The following is a 25417-nucleotide window of genomic DNA, read 5'->3' on the forward strand; positions in this document are numbered from 1 at the left end:
TTCGTTTCTTTGGTTGATATACACCATGATGTGGTATATACCATACCCTGCTGTCGCTCCGATCCAGATTTTCAATTGGCACCTTCTCTGCATAGCCCTTGGAGATGATATCATTCATAAATGTCGTGTAATCAGCATGAAATGGAGCATCCTTTTCAAACCTCCTTGTGAGGCTCATAGCACGCTGTTCGGCAACTCTTCTATTGTTTGGCATATATACATCCCCTTTTCTTAAAGGTAAGCCAACAGTATAGTGACCATCCACCAGCTTGACAGATTTTGTAACAAGCTCCATGAACTGACAGTCTTCTCTTGATAACCCCATCTGCTCATCCTGATGACACTCAGGAAAATCTGCCTTTAGCTGCTGCTTCCACAAATCATTAAGGATTGCAATAGAGATCCTATTGACAGTGACGTCTGGCTGTCCACAAGTAATTTCTCTACTTTCAACACCTCTAAGAGGTCCATTTACAGTCCAGCCCAGCATCGTTTTGACTGCATATGCCCCCCCCCTCCGTGCTTCGAACGACTTCCCATGGCTCCAGTGCTCGAGGGACATTGCATCCAATCAGGAGGTCAACATCTGAGTCAATCTCCCTTAACTGGACATGCTTCAGATATGGCCATCGTTGGAGGTCTGGCTGGCGAGGAATATTACCTCGATGAACTGGCATGGTTTTCTGCGTATAAATATCAGGCAGTTCACAAAAACAACCGCTATCTAATTCAGCCACTTCCAAACCTGAGACAATATGGCTTCCAACGAACTTCTCCTGACCCATAGTCCGTAGGAGAATACCAGTTCTTCGTCCCCTGACATTAAGCTTGTTCATCAGCCGCTCTGTGCAGAATGACGCTGAGCTCCCAGGATCCAAGAAGGCATAGGTAATCAACACTTTATGTCCTTTCCTAGGCTTAACTTGTACTGGAACTATGGGGAGCGTACAGTCTGGGTCACCGGCCCCAGTGAGACCACTGGATTGAATGGAGATCAGAGCACTGCCCACTGCTGTCTCAGATTCTCCTTTGACTTGCACTAAATTAATTTCTTTCTCTTTTGGGTAAATGTGGAGTGCAGTAGGATGCTTCAGACTGCACACTTTGCATGAGAGACGCTTCCTACAGTCTCGACTCATGTGCCCAATGCACAAACAGCCAAAGCACACACCATGTTTCTTTAAGAAAGTAATCTTCTCATTATGCACCATCCTTTCCAACTGGCGGCACAGATCCAATGTGTGCCCACCTCCACAAAACATACAAGCCTTCATACCAGCTAAACTTGCCTCTTCAGTTTTTATTCTAGGTTCAACTTTCCTTTCCACTGTTGAGATGGTGGTAGCAAAGCTACTCCTCTTTACTCTAGAACTAGGCTCAAACCTAGATTTCCTTATATCCTTGTTTGCTGTTGTCGATGGTAAATCCTGTATATCCCCAAATAGCGGATCACTTGCAATCTTCACTTGTCTTTCAATGAAGTTGACAATATCTCCAAATGTAGCTCTCCGGCCACTCCTTTCCTGCAACTCACAAGCCACAGATCTCCATCTATCCCTATGTTTATAGGGTAGCTTTTTTCCAATGGTCAGCATAGTGGTAGGCATGTTCAACTCTTCCATATATTCAACATCCTCCATGGTGTTACAGCATCCTCGTAGAAAAATACCATATGCCTGCAGAGATTTCACATCTTCAGATTTTATTGGTGTCCAAGAAAGAGCCTTTTCCATGTAGGCTGAAGCAATTTTCTGTGCATTACCAAAATGCTCTTGCAGCAAAGCCTTAGCCTTGGCATATCCTCTGTCATGTGCCATATGCTGACAGCTTCTGACGAGCTCCCTTGGATACCCCCTCACATACTGTTCAAGGAAGTACAAACAGTCTTTAGGATTGTCAGACTTCTCTTCAATGCTATGCTCAAAAGCCCTGATAAAGGTATGGTATTGCAAAGGATCACCATCAAAAATCTGAATATCTCTTTTAGGCAACAATGAACGAGACTGTTGCTGAACCAATAAAGCAGTTATCTCATTTTGTTTTTCCAACACCGTAATTATTTGACTTTGATCACTGTGACTTGTTACCTGTGTTGCCAATTGTTGACTCTTGTGCTGAAACAGTGGACGTGATTGTACTGTATCTTGATGTCCCGTGACTTCTGGGCGTCTAGACGATGTGGGTCGAGGTGGTTGAATGACATTTTCCACTTGAGGTTTTGTACCCAAGACACGTGGATTGAGCTGTCCTAGCACAGAAATATTTGTATCAGGCACAAATGATTTTGCATCAGCACTTAGTGATTCAGTTTCCTTTTGTCCCCTTTCTAGATAAGAATTCATGCCATTGGACTTCACAGATAGTTTACTTGAAACACGAGACCCTCTTGAGCCTCTCAGCACATTCACTTTGGCCGCTGATGCAGCTATTTCTACTTCAAGATCAAACTCTTCCCGTTTTTTTCTTAGCTGCTCCTCTTGCTCTTCTAATGAATGTTTGTCTTTTAATAATTTTTGTCTCACAATGAGAGCAGCCATGTCTGCCTCTGCTGTAATGCGTGCTGATGATGTTATTGAGACACTGGACCTTTTTCCATTCGAGCTCTGCCCAATGCTAGAGCATTTACTCCCAATGTTTGACACGCTATCACTGGGCTCTATATAATCATGTGCTTCAGGGGCTTGAACACTTTGCTCAGCGTGAATTGAAACATCAGACTCCTTATCATTATGAGGTTCATCCAACTTGTGCATCGATTCCATTCGTGCATCCTTTGTGGCATTTTGAGCAATGGTCCGGCTTGTTTGTGTCCCAATTTCAGAAAGCCATCCTTTTACATCCTCCATAAATCCTTTGTGACATTTTAGTACATTCACAAACCATTCCTTTTGTCTTTCTTGTTCCTCTTCAGGAAGTATGGGAATTACAGATTCATGTAACGTAGTAGTTTCATCCACCATATGACTCATTTTCTCCAAATGAGAACACACTTGTGAGGCATTATCATCTTTTTGCATAAGATCTTTTATTGTCTGTATTAGAGTTTTAATTTGATGAACCTTTTTCCTACGTTCCTTTTGTAATGTTTCAATTTTGTTCACCAAAGCTTTTGCAGTGAGTTTGATTTCTCTCCTTTTTTCATCCATCTCTGAACCATTGACATCTGAATTTGATTTTGATTCACTTGTTGCCATTTCCCAATATACCACAACTCTTCAAAGAATCCACGCAGTTCAATCCGTCAATCCATCCACCAATAAATCAACTGCTGCGTCATAAACCACATTCAAAGACCAACAATAAACACCAGCAAGCAACAATGCGTCCCCAATGGACGAGCGGCAGCAGCCTCTTTATACCGTGTTCAAACAAACAACTGGCACAGCACAAATTGACGTAGTTTTAGTACATACCGCTTCTGTTGCTGTATTGATTGTGGCCGGTAGCTTCTGTGTTTCCTCTGACCTCCAAAGTGTTCCGTTATGATCCGCGGAATCCGTGATGAACAGTTCGTTTCCGTAGAACAACACTCTGGTTTAAAAGATTTTCTGTTGACTTAATGTAGCGGCTGTAGACTAGGCAATGAAAAAAAAGGGGAAATCTTGCAGCCGCGAGAGACTAACGCCTGAGAGACTGTAAACACTGCGACGCGCACAAACTCAGTTACCAAGTAATAAAGTGCTGCGTGCATGTGAAAGTGCGGTCAACAGAAAAGTCTTCACTCTCAGGCTCACTCCCTCTCTGTGTCAAACTCCCATTGATTATCCCAGGTGAAAGTGAAGCAAAACATATAAGCCACTATCACTTCCGCCCAAACGCCGGTGGACACGCCCACCACCTACGATCCTTGTGCAGTGAATCACATAAACACAGAATACATGAGATACTTACAGATGACTCTTACAGTGTCAATGACATTACTAAATGGGCCCAGGAATACTTTCAGAAACCACTGTCGGTAAACATAATCAGCCGTGCCATCAGCAGATGCCAACTAAAGCTCTATCATGCAAAAAGGAAGCCATATGTGAATATGGTCCAGAAGCGCCGTCGTGTCCTGTGGGCCAAGGCTCATTTAAAATGGACTATTTCAAAGTGGAATAGTGTTTTATGGTCAGACGAGTCCAAATTTGACATTCTTGTTGGAAATCACGGACGCCGTGTCCTCCGGGCTAAAGAGGAGGGAGACCTTCCAGCATGTTATCAGCGTTCAGTTCAAAAGCCAGCATCTCTGATGGTATGGGGGTGCATAAGTGCATACGGTATGGGCAGCTTGCATGTTTTGGAAGGCTCTGTGAATGCTGAAAGGTATATAAAGGTTTTAGAGCAACATATGCTTCCCTCCAAACAACGTCTATTTCAGGGAAGGCCTTGTTTATTTCAGCAGGACAATGCAAAACCACATACTGCAGCTATAACAACAGCATGGCTTCGTCGTAGAAGAGTCCGGGTGCTAACCTGGCCTGCCTGCAGTCCAGATCTTTCACCTATAGAGAACATTTGGCGCATCATTAAATGAAAAATACGTCAAAGACGACCACGAACTCTTCAGCAGCTGGAAATCTATATAAGGCAAGAATGGGACCAAATTCCAACAGCAAAACTCCAGCAACTCATAGCCTCAATGCCCAGACGTCTTCAAACTGTTTTGAAAAGAAAAGGAGATGCTACACCATGGTATACATGCCCCGTCCCAACTATTTTGAGACCTGTAGCAGAAATCAAAATTGAAATGAGCTCATTTTGTGCATAAAATTGTAAACTTTCTCAGTTTAAACATTTGCTATGTTATCTATGTTCTATTGTGAATAAAATATTGGCTCATGTGATTTGAAAGTCTTTTAGTTTTCATTTTATTAAAATTTAAAAAACGTCCCAACTTTTCCGGAATTCGGGTTGTAGGTTAGGCCACACCCGTTTCGGCGGGAAGTGGCAAGAAGGGAGTGAAGCGCCCTTATTGGTCTGATGTTGCATCAGCCTGCGCTCGATAGGCTGTGCAGTTGCCGCAGAACAAGCCAATGAGCTGTGTACTGCTGCAAATACTGCAGCAGTACACTGGCTGTGTACTGCTGCAAATGCGCTTTACAAAAATACAAAATTAAGGATAATTTTTAATTATAATTTTTTTGCTTCAGTATTTCGTGAAAAGAGACTTTTCCCGTAGCGTCTTAGCTAAGACGCAGTACTCGTTCGCTCTTCTAGAGAGAACCGAGGTTACGTTTAGTAACCGAGTACGTTTTCTTAAGCCCGATCCTGCCGAGTTTCTGACATTACCACCCACTCCTGCCTCTCCCTCGCTCCAGTTTTTCACAAGTTCATCAAACAACCGCAGTAAGAATATTTCATCAAGCACGGTGAGTAATGGCTTCTCCTATCATTGTTTCTTGCACCTCTTGCCACATGTACAGTTTATCTATCTCTGTCGCTGATGAGGGATTCACATGTGATAAATGGAGGGAAATAGTTAGGCTGACAGAGAAGATTTCAGAATTAGAGACACGCATCCAAACTTTAATTGAGGATAGTAAGAATGTTAGAGCTCTAGATACGGCTTTGGATGCGTCTAGCTCAGGGATTCCTGTACATTGTTCGGTTCCGGAAACAGAGCCCCTGCAGCAGGGCAACTGGGTGACGGTGAGGCAGCATAGTCTTGGGTCAAAACACCGCTCTTCTGTTCCGATCAAAACATTAAACATGTTCTCCCCACTCAGTGATGCACCCACTGAGAAACCTGATGAAAGTGCTCTAGTTATTGGTGATTCTATTGTACGGAAGGTGAATATAGAGACACCAGCCACCATAGTCAAATGTTCACCGGGAGCCAGAGCGCCTGACATCTTGGCAAATTTAAAAGTGCTGGCTAATGCTAAACGTAAATACAGTAAGATTGTTATTCATGCCGGCGCTAATGATGTTCGACTTCACCAGTCGGAGATCACTAAAAATAACATTAAAGAGGTGTGTGAACTTGCAAGCACGATGTCAGACACTGTAATATGCTCTGGTCCCCTCCCTGCTTACCGTGGTGATGAGATGCATAGCAGATTGTCATCACTCAATGGCTGGATTTCTAAGTGGTCCCCACAGAATAACATAGGTTTCATAGACAATTGGACGAGCTTTTGGGGCAGACCTGACCTGTTTAAAAGAGATGGTCTTCATCCCTCCTGGGGTGGCGCCACTCTTCTCTCTAGAAATATGGCAAATAGTCTTAGTGTTTATACTTGACTAACTGGGGCCCAGGTCAGGAAGCAGACAGACTGGCCAAACCGACCGTCTGCTAGCTGCCTCCCGTCACAGAGGTCAGTTAATTCTCAGCACATAGAGACTCTTTCACCTAGATATCACACTATAGAGACTGTCTGTTCCCCGAACTAGAAAATACAAAAAACGTCCAAACCAAGTTAAGATTAACAATTTAGTTGAGGTTCAACAAATAAAAAACAGAAGCAATATGGATAAACAAATGATAAAGCTTGGCTTATTGAATATCAGATCCCTTTCCACGAAAACACTTTTTGTAAATAATATGATCACTGATCATAATATAGATGTACTCTGTTTGACAGAAACCTGGCTAAAACCTGATGATTACATTATTTTAAATGAGTCCACCCCCCAAGATTACTGTTATAAACATGAGCCGCGTCTAAAAGGCAAAGGTGGAGGTGTTACTTCAATTTATAACAACGTTTTCAGGATTTCTCAGAGGGCAGGCTACAAGTATAACTCATTTGAAGTAATGGTACTTCATATAACATTATCCAGAGAAACAAATGTTAATGATAAATCCCCTGTTATGTTTGTACTGGCTACTGTATACAGGCCACCAGGGCACCATACAGACTTTATTAAAGAGTTTGGTGATTTTACATCCGAGTTAGTTCTGGCTGCAGATAAAGTTTTAATAGTTGGTGATTTTAATATCCATGTTGATAATGAAAACGATGCATTGGGATCAGCATTTATAGACATTCTGAACTCTATTGGTGTTAGACAACACGTTTCAGGACCTACTCATTGTCGAAATCATACTCTAGATTTAATACTGTCACATGGAATTGATGTTGATCGTGTTGAAATTATTCAGCCAAGTGATGATATCTCAGATCATTATTTAGTTCTTTGCAAAATTCATATAGCCAAAATTGTAAATTCTACTTCTTGTTACAAGTATGGAAGAACCATCACTTCTAACACAAAAGACTGCTTTTTAAGTTATCTTCCTGATGTATCCAAATTCCTTAGCATATCCAAAACCTCAGAACAACTTGATGATGTAACAGAAACTATGGACTCTCTCTTTTCTAGCACTTTAAATAAAGCTGCTCCTTTACGCTTAAGGAAGGTTAAGGAAAACAGTTTGACACCATGGTATAATGAGCATACTCGCACCCTAAAGAGAGCAGCCAGAAAAATGGAGCGCAGCTGGAGGAAAACAAAACTAGAGGTATTTCGTATTGCTTGGCGGGAAAGTAACATATCCTACAGAAAAGCATTAAAAACTGCTAGATCCGATTACTTTTCTTCTCTTTTAGAAGAAAACAAACATAACCCCAGGTATTTATTCAATACAGTGGCTAAATTAACGAAAAATAAAGCCTCAACAAGTGTTGACATTTCCCAACACCACAGCAGTAATGACTTTATGAACTACTTTACTTCTAAAATCGATACTATTAGAGATAAAATTGCAACCATTCAGCCATCAGCTACAGTATCACATCAGACAGTGCACTATAGACCCCCTGAGGAACAGTTCCACTCATTCTCTACCATAGGAGAGGAAGAATTGTATAAACTTGTTAAATCATCTAAACCAACAACATGTATGTTAGACCCTATACCATCTAAGCTCCTAAAAGAGGTGCTTCCAGAAATCATAGATCCTCTTCTGACTATTATTAATTCCTCATTGTCATTAGGATATGTCCCCAAAACCTTCAAACTGGCTGTTATTAAGCCTCTCATCAAAAAACCACAACTTGACCCCAAAGAACTAGTTAATTATAGACCAATCTCGAATCTCCCTTTTCTGTCCAAGATACTAGAAAAGGTGGTATCCACACAATTATATTCCTTCTTAGAGAAAAATGGTATATGTGAGGATTTCCAGTCAGGATTTAGACCGTATCATAGTACTGAGACTGCTCTCCTTAGAGTTACAAATGATCTGCTCTTATCATCTGATCGTGGGTGTATCTCTCTATTAGTTTTATTGGATCTTAGTGCTGCGTTTGACACAATTGACCACAACATTCTTTTGCATAGACTTGAACACTTTGTTGGCATCAGTGGAAGTGCATTAGCATGGTTTAAATCGTACTTATATGACCGCCATCAGTTCGTAGCAGTGAATGAAGATGTATCCTATCGATCACAAGTGCAGTATGGAGTACCTCAAGGCTCAGTACTAGGGCCGCTACTCTACACGCTTTATATGTTACCCTTGGGAGATATCATCAAGAAACATGGTGTTAGCTTTCACTGTTATGCTGATGATACTCAGCTCTATATTTCTTCGCAGCCCGGTGAAACACACCAATTTGAAAAACTAATGGATTGCATAGTCGATATAAAAAACTGGATGACGAGTAATTTCTTACTGCTAAATTCTGAAAAAACAGAGGTGTTAATTATAGGACCTAAAAACTCTGCTTGTAATAAACTAGAACACTGTGTAAGACTTGATGGTTGCTCTGTCAATTCTTCGTCATCAGTAAGGAACCTAGGTGTGCTATTTGATCGCAATCTTTCCTTAGAAAGCCACGTTTCTAGCATTTGTAAAACTGCATTTTTCCATCTCAAAAATATATCTAAATTACGGCCTATGCTCTCAATGTCAAATGCAGAAATGTTAATCCATGCATTTATGACCTCAAGGTTAGATTATTGTAATGCTTTATTGGGTGGTTGTTCTGCACGCTTAGTAAACAAACTACAGCTAGTCCAAAATGCAGCAGCAAGAATTCTTACTAGAACCAGGAAGTATGACCATATTAGCCCGGTCCTGTCAACACTGCACTGGCTTCCTATCAAGCATCGCATAGATTTTAAAATATTGCTTATTACTTATAAAGCCCTGAATGGTTTAGCACCTCAGTATTTGAATGAGCTCCTTTTACATTATAATCCTCTACGTCCACTACGTTCTCAAAACTCAGGCAATTTGATAATACCTAGAATATCAAAATCAACTGCGGGCGGCAGATCCTTTTCCTATTTGGCGCCCAAACTCTGGAATAACCTACCTAACATTGTTCGGCAGGCAGACACACTCTTGCAGTTTAAATCTAGATTAAAGACCCATCTCTTTAACCTGGCATACACATAACATACTAATATGCTTTTATTATCCAAATCTGTTAAAGGATTTTTAGGCTGCATTAATTAGGTAAACCGGAACCGGAAACACTTCCCATAACACCCTATGTACTTGCTACATCATTAGAAGAATGGCATCTACGCTAATATTTGTCTGTTTCTCTCTTGTTCCGAGGTCACCGTGGCCACCAGATCCAGTCTGTATCCAGATCAGAGGGTCACTGCAGTCACCCGGATCCAGTACGTATCCAGACCAGATGCTGGATCAGCACCTAGAAAGGACCTCTACATCCCTGAAAGACAGCGGAGACCAGGACAACTAGAGCCCCAGATACAGATCCCCTGTAAAGACCTTGTCTCAGAGGAGCACCAGGACAAGACCACAGGAAACAGATGATTCTTCTGCACAATCTGACTTTGCTGCAGCCTGGAATTGAACTACTGGTTTCGTCTGGTCAGAGGAGAACTGGCCCCCAACTGAGCCTGGTTTCTCCCAAGGTTTTTTTCTCCATTCTGTCACCGATGGAGTTTCGGTTCCTTGCCGCTGTCGCCTCTGGCTTGCTTAGTTGGGGACACTTCATCTACAGCGATATCGTTGACTTGATTGCAAATAAATGCACAGACACTATTTAACTGAACAGAGATGACCACTGAATCCAATGATGAACTGCCTTTAACTATCATTTTTGCATTATTGACACACTGTTTTCCTTATGAATGTTGTTCAGTTGCTTTGACGCAATGTATTTTGTTTAAAGCGCTATATGAATAAAGGTGACATTGCAGTGTGTGTGTCCCGCTCCTCCAAACACTCTTCACTGAACATAATTATAAACACAACACTTTTGTTTTAGCCCCCATTGTTCATGAGCTGAACTCAAAGATCTAAGACTTTTTCTTTGTACACAGAAGCCTATTTCTCTCAAATATTGTTCTCAAATCTGTCTAAATCTCTGTTAGTCAATCTTAATAACTACTATTAATTTTGTATTTAATCATTTAGAAGTAATATATAATTGTCCATTAAGGCTAGAAATGAAAAACTCCTTATTAAGGTGTGCATAATTATTAGGCTGGTTTTCTTTTACGGATTAAATTAATTTATTAAAAATAAACTGAGATTCAACTCAGACTGAAAAGTCAAAAAACATAGAAATCTCAATGAAAAATATTAAAATACTAATGCAATAAAGAAATGTCAAAGTTAAGGCATGACCATTGGTCAGCAAAATGCTCATTGGGTCAGCGGGGTCAGAAAAAAGAAACAAAAACAAAAAACAGGTGAACAAGAAAAGACGCATGTTAACTGCAAAAGAATTAAGAATTAATGTGAAAAATGAAGTGTGAAATCATCAGGAACCTTTTAGTCTTCAGTGCCAATATTTTCCAGAATTACAAGCTGTGAGGTTCTCAGAGACTTTCCTTGGGTAAAACAAATCCTACTAAATAAGAATATCATTGTGAAGTTCTGTGAAATACATGAAGACTGTTTTCACAGGCTTAATGGACAGATTAGATTTTTTTGAAGGACCATCACCACATCCTCTTTCTACCACTGTTTGAAGAATTGATCTTCAGAATCTGGTTGTGAGTTTCAGGAGCTCATTTTTGTCAGTCTCAGCAAGACAGACTTTTCAGGATTGGAGATACTGCACTACAAATGAACTCCCAAAACTTACTGTGACATGGAGCTGAGGATAAAAATGTAGAACTTGAACAATTTGCAAGAACAGCTTAGCGAAAAGAGTTTACAGTTTAAAAGCAAATAGAAAGGCTTCTGAAGAAAATACTTTTTTTGCGATTTATAATAAAAAGTACATTTACAAAATAATTTTGACTGGAGTTTATTTATTAATGAATAACATGTCTTTTGAGTAAATGTGCACATTTATAATAGTAACAGGCAGTGGCAAAATTAATGTCTTTCAGTATATAAACAGAAAAAAAGATGACATAAAGGTAACAAATTAAAGGAATGTGCTACATTTTGTGAAAAAAATAACTTTCTATACATTTACCAACTTTTGCAATTAACTTACATATTCTTTTTAGTAAATGACAACCACAAACAAGCCAAAACTCTGAATCCTTCGCGCTCTCCGAGCATTTTGGTGCGCAAAGTCTTTGACTGCAGCTTACTGTCCATGTTGCGAGAGCAGGGATCCTAATACTTAGAGCTAAACTGGGGAGTCTTCTTTCTTGTAACATTGTACACCGGAGAAATGTCTTGATCACTTTCAGTTTCAAGAACGAACGATTAATTGCATGACAAAATATCTGGTGACAATTCGTCAGTGAACCGCAAAAGCATTTGCCATTGAAACAGAAGAGCAGCGGAACAGGGGACACAAACATATAAATATATCTCACTTAAATCATTAACAGATTAAGGAAACGAAAGGGAAGAAATGAGCTGCAGCTGAGTTTCTATTCATTGGGACGCAATCTAACGTTCACTATGAGGCAGAAAGCCGTTCTCTATTTTGCAAAAGTTTACTTTTTTTTTTTCATTATTTCTTTATTATTATTATCATTGTTATTATGCCAAGGCTTTACAGTGATGAATGAGGTCTTGCTTGTAAGACCAACCAGCGTTGGTATTTGTCTAAATTATGAATAACAGTTGGGAAAACAATGCAGTGATGGCACTGGCACCTCATGCACACACAGCATTTCTGCTCCCTTGACATCGCAGCCTGTTCATTATTAAAACAAAACACATACAAAGAAACATATAAAAGTTATAATGCTGAATTGAAATAGTCCGTTGTTGCATTCAGTGTGAACTGAGCATCACTGTGCTGTTATAGCCTTTGTGAAGGATGATGGTTTACATAGATAATGCGAGCTAAGTGTAAAACCTATATGTAATAAATATTATTTTAGCATCCAAATATGTTGCGAATATGGAGAGAGGTAGGCTTCAGTTTCCCTTTAATTTAATTCGTTTTTGGCTTGACGTTTATATAGCCTAAATACTGTTAAAAATAGAGGATTTGTAGTGGAGGGAAGGGAATAAAATAGCCTGTGTTTATAATGTTTGTAAACCTTTAGAGTTTCCGGTATTTTAGCCTACGTAATTTCTGAATGTAATAAAATGCGGCATATATTTTATTCCTCTCAAAACACAATTTTATACAAGTAGTGTTTTTTTATCCATGCAGCAAACATTTTAAGTATCTTATAAAAATTATTTAATGTCTTTAAAACTTTGACCGTTTATTTATTTATTTATTTATTTTTTCGTTTAAAACATCTGCCCAAAATCTAGAAAAGATGATGCTGGCTATTTTTCCCTGGTTGTTTTAGAACATTAAAGGTACAATTTGTAAGATATTTGCAATAAAATATCCAAAAACCACTAGGCTAGTGTTATATATGTTGTCCAGCTGATTACTAACAATGTCTCTAATGTTTTCAACTCCTTGTAAATCATGAGAATATTCCCATTCTAAACAGTGACACAGTGCAGTGCAGTCGCCTGTCAATGACGTTAGTTACCGCCTTTACTGACGTAAAAACCACATGACAACAGTGTCCTGGACAAATGCGGAAGTAGCTTCGCGACAAACTTCAGCTAGAAAGAGATGCTGATCTCGCTTGTGTTTTACTCGACAGGTGATTGTTTTGATTCGTGTCTTTACAGAAAACGTATGCTATTATAACGATCAACAAGATTAGTATTATGGGGCATACACGGCAAACGCGGGGCACCGCGTCTCTAGACCCGCGCAAGGACGAGTCTGATCAATAGTCTGATCGCGTCTTTGCATTGACTTTGTATGTAATCTACTCTCGCAAATCGTCGAACACGCGTTAAATCCATGATTCATCTTTCCGTCTGATTGATGGCCGTCAGCGGTTGGATAGAAGACAACAAATCCCATCATTCCACGCTCCTTCTTAGCGTCATCAAACCACGCGATTGTTATTGTTTTGATAGTGCGCCCTCTAGTGGCAGGTCCTACAACCTGTACCTTTAAGCCCAGTCCATTGCACTACCTTTGCGCTCACATCTGGCATCTTTTGCAGTGTCTCAAAGCAGTTCTGTATGCCACTGGTAAAAGGGTTTACTACAACATTTAACCACTTTTTATTAATAAAAAAATCTAGAAATTGTTTTAAATTTAAATCTTATACAAGAACTACAGCAAAAACCAGTTTGATGCATATTTAACAATATTTTAGAAATTGTATTTGAATATGGCCAGTACTGACTTCAGTGGATTTCATTAAATTCCTTTGAACACAACTGCTCAAAACAGTCTAAATTTATGAAACCTACACATTCAAAACATTATTACTCTGAAATGTTTAATGTAAATGTTAAGTGTAAGTGAAATTAAGTAATGTAAGGTCTTTCATGATGCTGCATATGCTTCGGTGTGAATTTGATAGGTGCTTGATATAAAATAAACAGTGCTTTAAAAAGTCCTTGAATGTGGTGTTCATGAAAGAGTGGGAACCCTGTTAAGTTTTGGAAGTGTTAAAGTGGTAATTACGAAGGAAATCTGACAGCATTCTGTCATCAGAAATATCTTCATTTGTGTTTCCGAAGATGAATGAAGGTCTTGTGGCTGTGGAACGACATGAGAGCGAGTAATTAATGACACAATTTTCATTTTTGGGTGAACTAACCCTTTAAGAACAAACACATGTGTTAGCTTCACTTCAACAGCTTTAATATAACATCATTAACTACATGATAACAATGAAGTATGTACATCCATCACAGAATATTCAGATATTTTTATGTAAAAGCGGTTTAACCTGATTTTGTCATTCACAACACTTGCAGTGATCATACGAAATACTACCCTGCTCATAATCGTTTACACGTGTTATAAATGAGTTTCAGTTCTGGGTCTGAAGGCTCTTAATCTGTGAATGTGTGGCACTGATCAGGCTCATTACATTTCTGAACACATTCACACGCTTGTGTAACCTAAACATTTGCATCTGTTGATATTGTTCAGCCTTCCACCAAGCCGGGCGTCAGGCGGAGGCTGTGCGGGTGCTGGAGCAGCTTACCCATAATGCCGTGGTGGAGAGCAGGTTTAACGACGCCTCGTACTACTACTGGATGCTGTCCATGCAGTGCCTCGACATCGCCAGAGGTGTCTGTGTAATCCAGTGAGAAAGCCACTGAAATATGTTTGGGTGAATGTGAATATATATTTCTTCTCTAGATAACACAGAGAAGAAGGAGGAGATGCTGAAGAAGTTTCACAGTTTCCAGCACTTGGCTGAGCTGTATCACGTCTATCATTCTGTCCACCGCTACATGGTAAGTGTGAGGAGTTAACGAGTGATATCAGCTGCTTTCAGGAGCTCACACTAAAGTGTGTGCAGCACTCATTATTTTACAGGGTTTCTGGGGATCTTAAAACGTTTTAAATTGTACAAGAAAGTCTTAATTATGATTTCAAGATGATTTAAATTTGCGGACAGAAGAATTGCGATATGGCTGAATATGAAGATTAAACTTCAAAAGGCTACTGTTATGATTTCATTGAATAAACATGAGTCGAGTGCTGCTGTTATCAGCGAAAGCGTTCTGTTCTAGCAGTCGCTGTGAATGAGTGACAGTTGTTCTGTTCAGAGTTCAGAAAAAAACTAGTTTTTTAGTTTAGTTTTAGCTATTTTAGTTCCCTTCACTCCACAACAATCCTTTCAATTAACAGTGATTAGAAAAGAACAAGAACTAAAAATATAAGAATCTATAGCAATATAAACCACAAGCTAAAACTAATTTTGCTAAACGAAACTGAAACCAACGCTGGGTCTCTTATTCGATACAGAATCAATGTATTCACGATGTGTTTGAATGCCAAATTATTATTTATTATGTACTTCACTGGCATTCCAGTATCCACCTAGCAACTACTCCTGTTATTGTAAATTATAAACGGTTTGCCTTTATTTGTGCACATTCACAATAAAAACAAATCTTTGTGCTCTTGTAAAATAAGCCTAAAGAAAAACAGGATGATGTTTTCTGGTTTCCTTTCACGCAGCACAAGCATGAACCGTATCTCTGCATACTAGGCTACTTGTTGCAGTTTTTCATTCATTTTCTTAATTTATAATTTAAATAAAAACACATTTCTGGTATAGGCCTATGTATTCCTAGCTTTATGATGTTTTTCTCCGCCAGCAGAAGTGCTGCAGGTGTGTGATGTGATATGAAGTGCATGTCAAATTAATCCGGGAAACAAATGTTTGTATTTTTAACAGGTCACAGACACTTGTCCTTTCTAGTTCTTATTTAAAATAATCTTGTCGGTTTACGGTTAATAATTAGTTAACGAGCGTCCATTGTCGTTTAGGAAAAATAACATCCCTATGAACATCCCTAAGGTAAATATAAAAATGCTCTAGTCTTCAAGAAGAAATCTCTGAACCACTAACTGAAAAAATAACAGTAATGTAAGGTGTGTATGTCTTTAAAAGACTTCTACATGGTGAACGTGTTTCAGAAGTGGACTGTGATGAATGAAGATTCTGGGATAAATGTGTGTGACATTCCTGCATCAAAGTGTGTGAATATATGACAGATGTTCGGATTAATGTCAGGTGTGTTGTTCATATTTGGGTTTTTCTTTTTCAGTCGGAGCCCTTCAGCTCCAACATGCCAGAGATTCTCTTCAACATCTCCCGCTTTCTCTTCCACAACCTGAGCAGAGACGCTCCTCTGGGCATCTCCAAAGTGTATCCTTCACACGCTGCACACGCTCTTCAGCCTTCGGAGGGTCATATATTAGAGCTAAGTTGGGCTGAAGTGTTGACAGAGGTGTGTGTGTGTTTGTGAGTGAGTGGAAGGATGAGTATGATCTGATCTACTCAAACACACATACACTCACTCACACACCTTCTCACGTTCTCTGTCTGTTTTGGGAGAGTTGAGTGTGGCTGTGGATGTGTTCACTGGCTCTAGTCAGATAGCTACTGTAAATCTGCAGAATTCATGATGCTTGTGCTGAATGTGTGCTTGCTGAAGAGTAAGGTCCTTGACGTGTGGAACAGGGACACGCTGTACGCTCTGGCGAAGCAGAGTAAACTCCTGGGAGCGTATAAAGTGGCGCGGCACGCCTTTGAGAAGCTGCAGGGCCTGAAGATCCCGTCCCGCTATCAGGACAGCATGGAGCTCAGCTGCCTGACGGTGCGCTCCAAACCCTACCGTGACAGCGAGGTGTGTGACTCTGGCCCGTCCTACAGCTCTCAGACAGACGCCTGTGGCTCACTGACTGTGTTTCTGCAGGACTTGATCCCGATGTGTTACCGCTGCTCCACCAACAACCCGCTGCTCAATAACCAGGGCAACTCCTGCATCAACTGCAGACAGCCCTTCATATACTCGGCCTCGTCGTACGGTGAGAGCCTCACGCACCTGTCATCATCCAGATCAGTGCTGAAAGATCAGGAGAGCATGGTTTTGCTCCTTTAAACTGTGAGGAACTAAACGAAGAGTGGAATACCAGAGGACTGCTTGTTGATTTTACAACCTGAATTCCGGAAAAGTTGGGACGTTTTTTAAATTTTAATAAAATGAAAACTAAAGGAATTTCAAATCACATGAGCCAATATTTTATTCACAATAGAACATAGATAACGTAGCAAATGTTTAAACTGAGAAATTTTACACTTTTATCCACTTAATTAGCTCATTTAAAATTTAATGCCTGCTACAGGTCTCAAAAAAGTTGGCACGGGGGCAACAAATGGTTAAAAAAGCAAGCAGTTTTGAAAAGATTCAGCTGGGAGAACATCTAGTGATTAATTAAGTTAATTGATATCAGGTCTGTAACATGATTAGCTATAAAAGCTTTGTCTTAGAGAAGCAGAGTCTCTCAGAAGTAAAGATGGGCAGAGGCTCTCCAATCTGTGAAAGACTGCGTAAAAAAATTGTGGAAAACTTTAAAAACAATGTTCCTCAACGCTTTGCAAATCTCATCATCTACAGTGCATAACATCATCAAAAGATTCAGAGAAACTGGAGAAATCTCTGTGCGTAAGGGACAAGGCCGGAGACCTTTATTGGATGCCCGTGGTCTTCGGGCTCTCAGACGACACTGCATCACTCATCGGCATGATTGTGTCAATGACATTACTAAATGGGCCCAGGAATACTTTCAGAAACCACTGTCGGTAAACACAATCCGCCGTGCCATCAGCAGACGCCAACTAAAGCTCTATCATGCAAAAAGGAAGCCATATGTGAACATGGTCCAGAAGCACCGTCGTGTCCTGTGGGCCAAGGCTCATTTAAAATGGACTATTTCAAAGTGGAATAGTGTTTTATGGTCAGACGAGTCCAAATTTGACATTCTTGTTGGAAATCACGGACGCCGTGTCCTCCGGGCTAAAGAGGAGGGAGACCTTCCAGCATGTTATCAGCGTTCAGTTCAAAAGCCAGCATCTCTGATGGTATGGGGGTGCATAAGTGTATACGGTATGGGCAGCTTGCATGTTTTGGAAGGCTCTGTGAATGCTGAAAGGTATATTAAGGTTTTAGAGCAACATATGCTTCCCTCCAAACAACGTCTATTTCAGTGAAGGCCTTGTTTATTTCAGCAGGACAATGCAAAACCACATACTGCAGCTATAACAACAGCATGGCTTCGTCGTAGAAGAGTCCGGGTGCTAACCTGGCCTGCCTGCAGTCCAGATCTTTCACCTATAGAGAACATTTGGCGCATCATTAAACGAAAAATACGTCAAAGACGACCACGAACTCTTCAGCAGCTGGAAATCTATATAAGGCAAGAATGGGACCAAATTCCAACAGCAAAACTCCAGCAACTCATAGCCTCAATGCCCAGACGTCTTCAAACTGTTTTGAAAAGAAAAGGAGATGCTACACCATGGTAAACATGCCCCGTCCCAACTATTTTGAGACCTGTAGCAGAAATCAAAATTGAAATGAGCTCATTTTGTGCCTAAAATTGTAAACTTTCTCAGTTTAAACATTTGCTACGTTATATATGTTCTATTGTGAATAAAATATTGGCTCATGTGATTTGAAAGTCTTTTAGTTTTCATTTTATTAAAATTTAAAAAACGTCCCAACTTTTCCGGAATTCGGGTTGTACATTTATCTTGTCAAATGTTATGGAATTTGGCACATACTGATAAAGGCTGGAATAGGCTACACTACGCTGAACATGTGTGATAATCACAGAGAAAACAGAGATGCAAACTTGCCACCTTTTGCCATTTTGAATTCAAAGTAGGTGTTTACTGTAGGCTAGTCAGAATCTGCCCTGATCTAATTTTGGTTTCACACGTTTGTGTAGTTCTGCCTACACTCTCACAGATCTTCCTATTATAACAAGACCAAAAGAAAGCATAAACGATGTAAATAAGATATGTCTTGTGTAGATAGTTATTGATTATATCAGGAGTTTTCACCTGAGCAAGCTCGGTCAGTTACGCTCACTGTCTCTTACATACATTTACAGTTTGAAAGAAAATGTTCAAGAGGACCATCCACGTACAGTATATATACTGTTTCAGGAATTACTAACAAGAGTGTAAAACTACGTGAGTGAATCCAGCAAAATGATCCGCGATTGACAGTGAACTGTAGCAATGGACGTGACAAACTATCTGACAAACCCATGTCAAAACAGAGCTGTGCTTTAAGTGATGCAGAGTAAATTCATTACAAACTAAGTCTGTGTTGCCTTCAGCAGCTTCTACAGGTCAAGATAACTTACAGCTCTCCTTTATCTGTCCTTTTTAGGCAGGGTTTAAAGAATGTAGTTTTAAAAATTAAATCTAAAAGAAATGACAAAATATTTAATGCATTATTTAACTATTATACCATTAATAATTATCTTAATTTGTAGTTAACTGGTTAAGTATTTAAATAATTGTACATACTTGGCTGTTGGTGTCTGGGCTTATTTATTTATTTTTAAATCACATAAGACTTTGTGACTTCTTGCACTTGCTATACTTCATAGTCATTTTATAATAAATCCAAAAGCAAGACGTGAGATAACTAGAGAGTTGAAATGTGAATCGAGCTCATGAGTGATCCTCTGCTGCCATCTACTGTATATAATGGACGTTTCATGTCATGGTCATTTTTAAGTCTTTGTTTTCTTTTTGTTTCCACCAATGTTCTGCCAACAAATGCCAAATTCTCCAGACTGTAAAATCAGGGTAAAAATGGTGTAGTGTAGTCTTTAGAGTGTGTTCAAATGTCATGTTCTACACACCTGCTGGTTTCTTTCAGAATTAAGATCACTTTCAGTCCATGCAGATTGACATTTTGGGTAAAGCTTTTTGGCACTCAATACCATAACCATGTAATGCATCAACAAATCAGCCCAAGAATGTGAAGTATCTTTGCAGCATGTTCATGTGCTCTATCTGGACAAAAGTACAGGGACACCTGACCATTACATCAGCAGGGATTTTAATAATGTTGCATTCTAAATAAATAGGCATGAGATTTTGGAGTGTTTCTGTGGGAATTCGTGCCCATTTATCCAGTAGAGCATTTGTGAGGTCAGAGAAGGCCTGGTTCACAGTCTCCATTAGAGTTCATCCTAAAGTTGGTGGATGAGGGTTGCTCATGCTGGAATAGAAAAGGCTGTTCCCCCATGGTGACGTTCTCTTGGTGTCCATCAGACCCAGAGTGATTGGTCGCCCCACAGAGAGTCCAGTGTCGACGTGCTTGAGGTTTTGTGCTGATATTAATGGCAGTGGGTCATGTCCTGATGGGTGGTTCTGTGTTCAGAGGTTCTGCCGCTGGTGGAGTTCTATCTGGAGGAGGATATCTCAGACGAGGAGGCCGTGTCTCTCATCGACCTGGAAGTGCCTCGTGTGCAGACGAACAGCAGCTGGCAGGAGACGAGCAGCGGCGGTAACGTCTCAGTCACATTCACATTCACATTGCTTTACCATTCATACGCAGAGGTCAAGAGCCAGAGGAAGTGGCGTGGAGATCGTAGACTAATTCTGATACAAGCTGATCAGTTTGTTCTGTTTGAAGACAGTAGGATTAATTATTGAACAAAAATGCCAGAAATACTATACAGCAGACTGTCTTTTTTTAGTGCCGTGCATCAATATTGCACTCGTCAGTCAACAGAGAGCCGCTTTTTGTTACCTCCGTGTCGAACTAACTTTATGCAGAGGACAGTGTTGTATCGAGCAATGGTGGTATGGGATTCTCTTCCGCAGGTTTTGATTTTGGGAATGAATGCAATGACTTTTCGTAAAAGATTAAGACTTTATTTATTTACATTAGAATAATTGTTATTATTTATATTTGTTGCTTTTTTGATATGAATGGTTGAAGAGAGGGAAAATTATGAACCCTATAGTAGTATAGCTGTAACTGTGCATTGTGATAATGAATAATGTAGAGCAGTTGTTTTATTGTTTTATTTTTAGTACGTTGTATTGTCATGTATGAACGTGTGCACTCCATTTTTGTCTGTATAATGTATTGTTTTATGTTATAAGAATATTTTTTTTGTTGAAGTCTATAGACCCCAGGAAGAATAGCTAATGCTTTTGCAACAGCTAATGGGGATCTTAATAAACTAAACTAAACTAAACATGTTCAGTGACCATTCTGACTTGACTGCCATTCACAATGAACTACACTTTAATAATTTCATGTGAATCTGAATAATGGTCTTTAAAGGAGTTCAGAAACATCACAGAAAGCCTTTTCTGGAAAACCGTGTCGTCTAAATCGAGCCGCATTCAAACATGTGATGTTAGATATCAGTGAAAGTGTGTATTTGTTTAGAGATCTACAAGCTAATAATCAGAGGGGTGGGTGTCTGGGCTCAGAGCAGGCCGAGGACATAGAGTGTGCTTAACTCTGTGTGTGTGTGTGTGTGTGTGTGTGTGTGTGTGTGTGTGTGTGTGTGTGTGTGTGTGTGTGTGTGTGTGTGTGTGTGTGTGTGTGGGTGTCAGAAGCCCAGTGCCTGCGGATGGATGATGGGATTGAAGACCCAGAGGACGACCCCTTCACAGCCAAACTCAGCTTTGAGGTGAGAGGGTTCAGCATCTATGTGTGTGTGTGTGTGTGTGTGTGTGTGTGTGTGTGTGTGTGTGTGTGTGTGTGTGTGTGTGAGAGAGAGCAGTAGTTCCTCAGGTAGATGTGTGTGTGTGTTCCCGGTTCCGGTTTACCTAATTAATGCAGCCTAAAAATTCTTTAACGGATTTGGATAATAAAAGCATATTAGTATGTTATGTGTAAGCCAGGTTAAAGAGATGGGTCTTTAATCTAGATTTAAACTGCAAGAGTGTGTCTGCCTCCCGAACAATGTTAGGTAGGTTATTCCAGAGTTTAGGCGCCAAATAGGAAAAGGATCTGCCGCCTGCAGTTGATTTTGATATTCTAGGTATTATCAAATTGCCTGAGTTTTGAGAACGTAGCGGACGTAGAGGATTATAATGTAAAAGGAGCTCATTCAAATACTGAGGTGCTAAACCATTCAGGGCTTTATAAGTAATAAGCAATATTTTAAAATCTATGCGATGTTTGATAGAGAGCCAGTGTAGTGTTGACAGGACCGGGCTAATATGGTCATACTTCCTGGTTCTAGTAAGAACTCTTCCTGCTGCATTTTGGACTAGCTGTAGTTTGTTTGCTAAGTGTGCAGAACAACCACCCAATAAAGCATTACAATAATCTAACCTTGAGGTCATAAATGCATGGATTAACATTTCTGCATTTGACATTGAGAGCATAGGCCGTAATTTAGATATATTTTTGAGATGGAAAAATGCAGTTTTACAAATGCTAGAAACGTGGCTTTCTAAGGAAAGATTGCGATCAAATAGCACACCTAGGTTCCTAACTGATGACGAAGAATTGACAGAGCAACCATCAAGTCTTAGACAGTGTTCTAGGTTATTACAAGCACAGTTTTTAGGTCCTATAATTAACACCTCTGTTTTTTCAGAATTTAGCAGTAAGAAATTATTAGTCATCCAGTTTTTTATATCGACTATGCAATCCATTAGTTTTTCAAATTGGTGTGTTTCACCGGGCTGCGAAGAAATATAGAGCTGAGTATCATCAGCATAACAGTGAAAGCTAACACCATGTTTCCTGATGATATCTCCCAAGGGTAACATATAAAGCGTGAAGAGTAGCGGCCCTAGTACTGAGCCTTGAGGTACTCCATACTGCACTTGTGATCGATAGGATACATCTTCATTCACAGCTACGAACTGATGGCGGTCATATAAGTACGATTTAAACCATGCTAATGCACTTCCACTGATGCCAACAAAGTGTTCAAGTCTATGCAAAAGAATGTTGTGGTCAATTGTGTCAAACGCAGCACTAAGATCCAATAAAACTAATAGAGAGATACACCCACGATCAGATGATAAGAGCAGATCATTTGTAACTCTAAAGGGGGTCACACACCGGATGAGAAGCGCAGCGCCGCGTCGCGTCGCGCCACGTATTTATAATTCGAACACATTATTCTCAATGAGTGTACACACACCGGCGGCGCCATTCGGCGTCTGTCCGCGGCGCCCAGCTACGACTCAGAACTCTGTTCAAATTCCTGCCGCGCCACAGAGCACCATCTGCATAGTTTTATATTAAATAACATCATATTTGTTTCAAACCATTGTTTATACATTATACCAAGATACCACTGCTGCAAAATACTAGGCTACTTACATTAGTTGTACAGCTTGAATAAAATGTAAACATATATAATAAACGTAGTCATTTTAATCTTTTATTTTTCTCTTGAGACATATTTTACATAGGCTACGCAAAATATTACAGTATTTGCCTGTCGTGATTACATTCAGTCTCAATGGCAGCCACCTAGTGGATTTACAAGGTCACAACCATCACAACACACTTCAGGTGATTTAAATAGCGGAGTAGCGGGCCGCAAAAGACGACAAACTAATCAAGGACATAGGGAAATACCCGGATTCAAATATTCAAAGACAACACGAGGAAGTCATAAACGTGGAGGAAGATCGCGTTTGTCATCGGTTTTTCAGGTAAGAATGTCTAATTTTCGATCTGAGGTAAAATGTTCAGTGACAGTCCTTAGAAACGTTAAGATATAATGTCAATGTCAATGTCACCTTTATTTATATAGCGCTTTAAACAAAATACATTGCGTCAAAGCAACTGAACAACATTCATTAGGAAAACAGTGTCAATAATGCAAAAATGATAGTTAAAGGCAGTTCATCATTGAATTTAGTTATGTCATTTCTGTTCAGTTAAATAGTGTCTGTGCATTTATAAGCATACCTATATAATTTTTTTTAGCTTCTTTGTTTTTATTGAGCAAACAAATCAGTATTAGTAGCTACAGCATTAGAAATGTTGAAAATTGCTTATAATAATACAAAACAATTTATTAATGGCAATCTAGTAGCTAGTGATAATCTAGACTAAATTATAACACAGATTCTTTTCATTAATTAACGTTCAAAACTCATCAATGATCAATTAAAATAATATATTTAAAATAATAATAATAAATGAATTAAAACTCATCTTCATCTTGCTGCTCAGAACTTGATTCAATATTGAGCTCCAGCAGAATGTGCGCGTCCGGTGTGCGATACCTCGAGCTGTCCTACATGTGGAGCGACGCGACGCGGCGCTTCTCTACCGGTGTGCGACCGCCTTAAGGAGAGCAGTCTCAGTACTATGATACGGTCAAAATCCTGACTGGAAATCCTCACAGATACCATTTTTCTCTAAGAAGGAATATAATTGTGAGGATTCCCTTTTCTGTCCAAGATACTAGAAAAGGTGGTGATTCGAGATCGGTCTATAATTAACTAGTTCTTTGGGGTCAAGTTGTGTTTTTTTGATGAGAGGCTTAATAACAGCCAGTTTGAAGGTTTTGGGGACATATCCTAATGACAATGAGGAATTAATAATAGTCAGAAGAGGATCTATGACTTCTGGAAGCACCTCTTTTAGGAGCTTAGATGGTATAGGGTCTAACATACATGTTGTTGGTTTAGATGATTTAACAAGTTTATACAATTCTTGCTCTCCTATAGTAGAGAATGAGTGGAACTGTTCCTCTCAAAGAGAAGAAAAGTAATCGGATCTAGCAGTTTTTAATGCTTTTCTGTAGGATAGGTTACTTTCCCGCCAAGCAATACGAAATACCTCTAGTGTTGTGAGAGCAGTAGTTCCTCAGGGAGATGTGTGTGTGTGTGTGTGTGTGTGTGTGTGTGTGTGTGAGAGCAGTAGTTCCTCAGGGAGATGTGTGTGTGAGTGTGTTGTGCTGGTGTTTACAGCAGGGTGGCCGAGCGTTCGTGCCGGTGTTGGTGAATCGTGGCGTGCTGAGGTCCATGTCCAGACGAGATGTTCTGATCAAGCGCTGGCCCAGACCTCTCAGCTGGCAGTACTACCGCTCTCTGCTGCCAGACGTCAGCATCACCATGTGCCCGTCCTGCTTCCAGGTACACACACACACACACACACACACTCACACTCTCTCTGCTGGTGCTTGATAGTATTGTCTGGTGTTTTCACAGATGTTTCACAGTGAGGACTACGAGCTGCTGGTTCTTCAGCACAACTGCTGTCCGTACTGCCGCAGACCCATCGACGAGCCCAGCTAGCACAGCAGTGTGCGTGGATTAGCCTCCAGACCATCACCTCACCTGTGTGTGTTAATGATTGAGCGGTTAGAAACACGTCAGTAAATGCCAGCTCAGCACAGTCTCTGATAGGATCAGCCGGATCAGCCAGCCAAGCTGATTACAGCGTTTGTACATGTGAGGACATACATACGCCGGATCTCACACACACACACACACACACACACACACACACACACGCACACGCACACACACACACACACTCACACACGCACACACACACACACACGCACACACACACACACACACGCACACACACACACACACACACACACACGCATGCACTCATGCAGACACATGCACACACACACACACACACACAGAGCTCTGTTCACTTCAACAAGTTTGCTTGGATTCTGACCATTTAAATAAAGAGTAAAATGAATGTCTCTAATATGTATTGTTGTAATGTTTTCCTATCGTCAGAGCTGAGTTTTTGCATTGA

General features: G+C 40.1%; 1 protein-coding gene across 2 annotated transcripts in view; it reads left to right on the forward strand.

Moving 5' to 3' along the window:
* ift122 (intraflagellar transport 122 homolog (Chlamydomonas)) overlaps positions 1–25162 on the forward strand; it is a 135011-nt gene extending 109849 nt beyond the window's left edge. The window contains exons 21-29 of one of the 2 annotated variants that reach the window (XM_059523681.1): positions 14301–14441; positions 14514–14611; positions 15935–16035; positions 16351–16516; positions 16586–16697; positions 20075–20200; positions 21268–21344; positions 24607–24771; positions 24847–25162. In XM_059523681.1, coding sequence (XP_059379664.1) covers positions 14301–14441; positions 14514–14611; positions 15935–16035; positions 16351–16516; positions 16586–16697; positions 20075–20200; positions 21268–21344; positions 24607–24771; positions 24847–24933 — 1073 coding nt within the window. In that variant the 3' untranslated portion in view covers positions 24934–25162. The remainder of the gene's footprint in view (positions 1–14300; positions 14442–14513; positions 14612–15934; positions 16036–16350; positions 16517–16585; positions 16698–20074; positions 20201–21267; positions 21345–24606; positions 24772–24846) is intronic. The other variant, XM_059523682.1, reaches the window with a different exon arrangement.
* Positions 25163–25417: the final 255 nt, after the last annotated feature.

The sequence above is a fragment of the Carassius carassius genome, chromosome 34, assembly GCF_963082965.1.
Source record: "Carassius carassius chromosome 34, fCarCar2.1, whole genome shotgun sequence".
NCBI classification, from domain to species: domain Eukaryota; kingdom Metazoa; phylum Chordata; class Actinopteri; order Cypriniformes; family Cyprinidae; genus Carassius; species Carassius carassius.